Source organism: Beta vulgaris, chromosome 1, assembly GCF_026745355.1.
Source record: "Beta vulgaris subsp. vulgaris cultivar EL10 chromosome 1, EL10.2, whole genome shotgun sequence".
Lineage (NCBI taxonomy): Eukaryota > Viridiplantae > Streptophyta > Magnoliopsida > Caryophyllales > Amaranthaceae > Beta > Beta vulgaris.
The window spans coordinates 32,362,238-32,368,173 of NC_079202.1; the positions used below are offsets into that span (position 1 = coordinate 32,362,238).

Below are 5,936 nucleotides of genomic sequence, written 5' to 3' on the forward strand. Positions count from 1 at the left end.
TTACTCTTGATGTGCATCTAAGTAGTCAAATGCTTCACCTACTACATTCACAAACTTTTCATTCAAATAAGCAACTGCCTCATCTATTAGTGCTTGGTCAACTTCAACATTTTCTGGAAGTAATCCATGTCTCTCTAGCTTTCTTTTTGAATGGTGTGGGTTCTTATAATTGTTCCCCCCTTTGCACTTTAGTATTTCAACCATAACATATTGTAATTGCAACCAAGTGTACGTCAATACTTCTAGGTCAAAGAAATCATAACAGTCCTGCACTCTTAAAATCAATTCATCTAGATTCTTAGGAAATGATTGATATTTTAGTGCTTGAATTGCTCTAAAAAACCCTAAGTCTAGCACATTTAAGTCAGGGGACTGAGCCGGCTGATTGATGAGTTGAATATTGAATCCATTTTGAGTTGCTGCTGCCATAAATTCTGGGTCAGATGCATGAATGTGAGGTCTAGCATTGTCTTGTTGTATGTAGATTTCTTTAGACACACCTTCTGGCCAATTCCTCATTATGGCAGGTATGATAGTATTAACTATCATGTCCCTCATAACTGCTAGGGTAACACTTTCAATTGCTTTTGTCGGCAAAGTACCTGCCCTTTTTTTTTTGTTGAATATTTAGCTCTTACATACTCAACAAAAGGGTAGATACCAAATTTCCCATCATGTATCATCCTCCCTTCACTGTCCTTAATAGGTCTAGATATAGCACACATGAACATGGCTTTGATCTTAAATCTCTTGGACTGACAACAACTATAAGGGTCATCTTCAGCAGGGAGTAAGTAAAACCTCCTCATGTCTGGATTCAAATAAAACCACTTCTCATCTATGTGAACAGCATGTCAACAAATTTTGGTGGTTGTGTCCTTGCTGCTGGTAATGTGTGTTGTAACACCCACTTCATTCTTTGAATCTTGTGATCTTCTGTCAGTTTTGGGTGGGTGCTGCTAGTGTGACTTCTCAACTTACCCCGTTTGAGTAGTCTATAGACAGTGGATGGGGGGACTTTAAGATAGCCAGCAAATGCCCTTATGCTTGTCCTTAGTTGAAGTGGGACTGACTGAAGCCATTTGTCATCATAAACTTTAAGCTTCCTACCACATCTGCCTGCTTTTCTGTTTCTCACATCTATGGCATGCCCAGTTTCTCTATGTTCTTTTACATCTTTTCATATCCTATCTAATGTCATCCTACTTATGCCATGCTTTCTTGCTATTTCTGTTTTTAAACCCCATGGAAATTTACCATTTATTTCAGAGGTAAGAAGGTCATCAACCAAAATTCTTCTTTTTGTGAAAGTTAAATGTGGTTTTTGGGTTGATGAACTTACATTGATTCTTATTTCTGTGTTTTGTTGTTGTGGGTCACCTTGCTAATTTTGTTGCTCTGCTTCAATGCCATCTGCTGCTGTACCTCCTTCATCATCATCCTCTGTGTCATCATCACTATTGTAATGCGTCCACATCTCATGCATCAGCAAGTCATCCTCCATGCCTTCAATTTCCAGCAACTCTTAAAGGCCAAACATCCCTTCCCCTCCCTCATCTGCTGACCCCATCTTCAAAGCTGGAGAAGATTTTTTGAGTACTGAAGTTTGAAGTTTTTTGTGGGAAACTTCTGTTCTTAATTTAGTAGGAATTTTTTGTAACATTCATGTGCAGTGTGTGCAGTGAATTATGGAAAACTATCTGATTTTTGTAAGTAAACTAAACCATGGTGCTTGACAATATTTTCTCTCTCCTCATTTTGTGAAATAAGCCCCCATTTAATGTTGGGGGTTTATATAGAGGATAGAGTATGAAAATTGTAGGCTTAAACTATCTTTGAAATGGGTAATTTAAATTTTTTGCAAATTTTCAACTTTATGAAAATTTTGGTGGGAAATTCATTTGGTGCCAAAAAAATTGGCTCCCCCTACTTTCTCTCTCCTTAGCCGTGTATAATGTTGGAGGGAACCAACTTGTGGTCCCTCTTTTCTCTCTCCTCCCTTCCCTTAAACCCCCCATGTGCAATGGTCCCCACACCCTTAATCCCCTACACTTATTCTCTCCTAATTACTCCTCCAATTTTTGCGTAGGGAACCACAATTTTTGAAAGTGTAACATCTAAAAAAAAACCGGAGGAAGTATTAGAATTGTGGAAAAATTGTCAAAAACAACTTTATAAAAGTCACATTTTGTGAAAAACAACCTTATAATTTTTTTTTTTGTGAGAAACAACCTTTAAACGTTTTTTTTTAGATGAAACCTCAGGGAGTTTTTCCGGTGTTGACCACTAATTTCCGGTGTTGACTTCTTATTATTGCTAATTGCACTCTATTTTATTGCTAACCAGCACCCACACTCTTCTACCCATTTTCCCTCCAACTAACACCTAAATTACGCCACTCTCAAAATTAAACCCTCTCATCTCACTCTCTTCTCTTGCAAACCAATTACATGCACTGCAAACTCATTGAATGAACTGCAAACTCATTGAATTAACTTGCAGGTAATAATTACTCTCTCTTCAAATTATGGTTTTTTTATCTCTTTAACTGTTGAACTAATTTTCACTTTTTTTTTTGTTTCTCTGTACTATGTATCAATGGGTGGTAAAGGGAAAGCAAAGAAAGCATTTCAGAGAAGTAAAAGAGAGAAGAAGGTTGAAATTATCTACAAATCAAGGTACATCTTCATTCCCCTTAATTAATTTTCAAAATTCAGATGCTTATTTGTAAGCCAGGGTTTATGGTATTAAACAATGCGAATGTGATGAATGTTGATTTATGTATGAATGGCTGCTATACATTTTGATTGTTAATTCTTGGAAAAATTAGAGCCTTAATTTTTGCATAAGTTTGTTAATTTTGCAAAAGTTTGTTAATTTTGCCAAAATTCATGTGCTTCTTAAACAAGAGTGTTTGGAAAAATCTTGATGATTGTAAGTTTGTTGTTGTGCTGGTAATGTGAATTCAGGTTTAACGGTAGTGATACTGTGATTGAACCTTGGTTTAGGGTGATGGAGCCTGTTAATATCAGGGTGTTTTATGGGGGTGAGTTTGTCACTAGTAAGAAGAAGACTGTTTACCAGAAGAAGAAAAATGTTGATCCATCTAAAATTTGGGTTGCATTGAGAGTGAATGTTGAAGAGGTTTGTTATTTTGAGTTTGTGTATTGGATAAAATCTTATTTGGGTTTTAATGAAGTGGGGGAAATATGGTACAGGAAGAAGGGTTGCAGTATGTATAATGGTAGGGCAAGAATTGAGAGTGATAAGGACATTCCTAACTTTTTGCAAGCACCTGAAATTGATGGTTATTACCATCTATACATTGTGCATCCAGAGGAAAAAGAAGAGTCAGTGAATAATCATGCATATGGAGATGGATTTACTTTTTACAGTGATAGTGAAACTACATTAGGTAGTACTTCAATGAGTGAATATGCATGGATAAACAATGAAGATGGGGGCCCACATGACAACTCAGAAGATTCTTTGGTTGATAAAAACCCTAGATCTGAGAAAAGTGAGATTGGTCAACACCTCAATCACTCTCTCACAGTAAATACAACATCTTCTCCACACCAACCTATTTCACTCCCACCTCAGTCACTCTCTCTAAATAAGGTCTCAGATATCCCTTCCACAGAAGCACCATTTTCTCCACCAGAACTCCAAAAACCACCACAAATCAGATTCCTTCCACCACCACAGAGACAAAAGCTACCAATTAAATCAATACACAAAAAGCAGTGCACTGGTGTATATGAGAACCTAACTGAAAGGGGTGAAGTTGAAGATCAAGAAGAGGAGGATCTGGAGAATGAAGATGGCAGTGACTCTGAAGAAAGTACAGTGTGTTTGAGTGAGGGTGATTTTGAAGATCAAGAAGATGATGACCTATTCAATGAGTATGTGGATGAGGATATTGTAGAGAGAGTAACAAGGAGTTTAGGTGGATTGCATAGAGCTCAGGACCATGAAAGAGGTGATGTGGCAGAAGAGATTGATGATATAGCTAATGAGGATGAGCTGATAGATAGTGATGGTGATGGTGGTAGTGTTTTAGGGTCAGATGATGAGGTGCCAAATTACCTTGAGTTCAATCCAGATGTTGATTTCAAGGGCGAGATAGAATTGACCAAGGGCTTGAAGTTTTTATCAAATGAGATATTTAGGAAAGCTTTGAGACATCATGCAATAGAGAATGGTTACGATTATTACTATTTGCACAACAACAACTCGAGGGTTTCTTCATATTGTGCAAAGAGATGTAAGTGTCCTTGGGAAAGAGCAAGGATATTGAAGTGCAAATGCAATGACAATAGGAAGTGTAGATTTAGGATTCATTGTAAGAAGAGGAGACTTGGCAAATAAAAAGCCTCAGGTTGACTCACATTTGTGGCTGACAGAGTGTGAATTCCAAGCTCACATCACAATACCTAGCTGAAAGGTACTTGGAAGACTTTAGAGATGACCCATCTTGGAAGTTGGCAACATTCATAAAGAGAGCAAGGAGAGAGTGTAAGTGTGTGGTGACTTATTATAAGGCATATTTTTGCAAAAAATAGAGAGCAATTAAGATGATTTTTGGGGATGCAACATTGGAATATGAAAGAGTGTGGGACTATGCAGTTGCTATTAGGAAGTACAACCAGGGGAGCATAACTATGGTTAAGGTGGATGGTGTACAAAACCTTAGGCCATAGTTTCAGAGATTGTATATTTTCTTGAAGGCTTGCAAGGAAGGTTTCATAGCTGGGTGTAGGCCACTACTAGGTGTGGATGGAGCTCACTTGAAGGGGCCCTACCCTAGCATCCTATTGACTGCTGTTGGGAAAAACGGGAATAATAACATCTTTCCCATAGCATGGACTGTAGTTGAGATAGAAAATGCAGAAACATGGGGGTGGTTCTTGGAGTTGCTAAGTAATGACATAGCATCAGTTACAGATTCAGTGACATGGGTCCATGAACAAGATGAATTAACGTACATGTCAGACAGACAGAAGGTCATACACTAACACCTTTCCTTGTGAATTAGTGTGCTTCAATTTTATGAATGCTAACTTGTGCTCTTTTTGTAACTGAACAATAGGGTTTGTTGGATGCATTCAACACCGTCATGCCTAATGCGGAAACAAGATATTGTTGCAAACACATTTGGAGCAATTTCAAGAACAAGTACCCAGGAGTTATTTACAAGGAACACTTTTGGAAGGCCGCAAGATCGTCAACTAAGGTATGTAAATCACCATTTTGATTGCCTACTTGTTTCTCAATTAGTGTCCTATAATTGCTACTCAAACAAATATGAACACCACAGGAACATTTCAAGATTCACATGGAAAACAAGAATCAAGGTTGAGGCCTTCGACTACTTGCAAGCAATCCCAGTTGAACATTAGTCCAGACATGCTCTCAGTACTGCTTCTAAGTCTGGAATGTTGCTCAACAATTGTTGTGAGAGCTTCAACAATGTTCTGAGGGAGGCAAGAACCAAGCCTGTTTTACAGTTGATGGAATGGATTAGAAGGTATGTCATGGCTAGGTTCTGGTCCAAGAAGGAGGGGTTGAAGCACTTCAGTGGACTGATCATGCCTTCAGTTGTGAAAATGGTGCAAAGAGGATTGGAAGAATTAACCAACATGAGAGTCAATCAAGCTGATTTGTATGAATTTTGAAGTAGATCATAACTAAGATACTTGGGTGGTCAATCTGGAGAAAAAGGAATGCAGTTGCTATAGGTAGACATTGATGGGAAAACCATGCTGGCATGCTTTGGCATGCATGGAGAAGATAAGGCTACAATATGAAGACTTCATACATGAAGCTTACCATGTTCAGACTTATGCCAAAACATACAACCCTTCATTTAAGGCAATGCCTAGGCAGAATCAATGGCCTGAAACTCCTTACCGTAAACCACTGCCACCACAACA

General features: G+C 38.2%; 1 protein-coding gene across 1 annotated transcript; it reads right to left on the reverse strand.

Annotated features, from left to right (window-relative positions):
- Positions 1 to 1,504, reverse strand: LOC104898329 (uncharacterized). Its single transcript, XM_010685390.1, has 3 exons — positions 1,426 to 1,504; positions 662 to 811; positions 1 to 602 (listed from the first exon to the last, which is right to left on the reverse strand). Exons 1-3 carry the CDS (start codon positions 1,502 to 1,504, stop codon positions 1 to 3), a joined length of 831 nt encoding a protein of 276 aa, XP_010683692.1.
- Between the last annotated feature and the right edge of the window lie 4,432 nt (positions 1,505 to 5,936).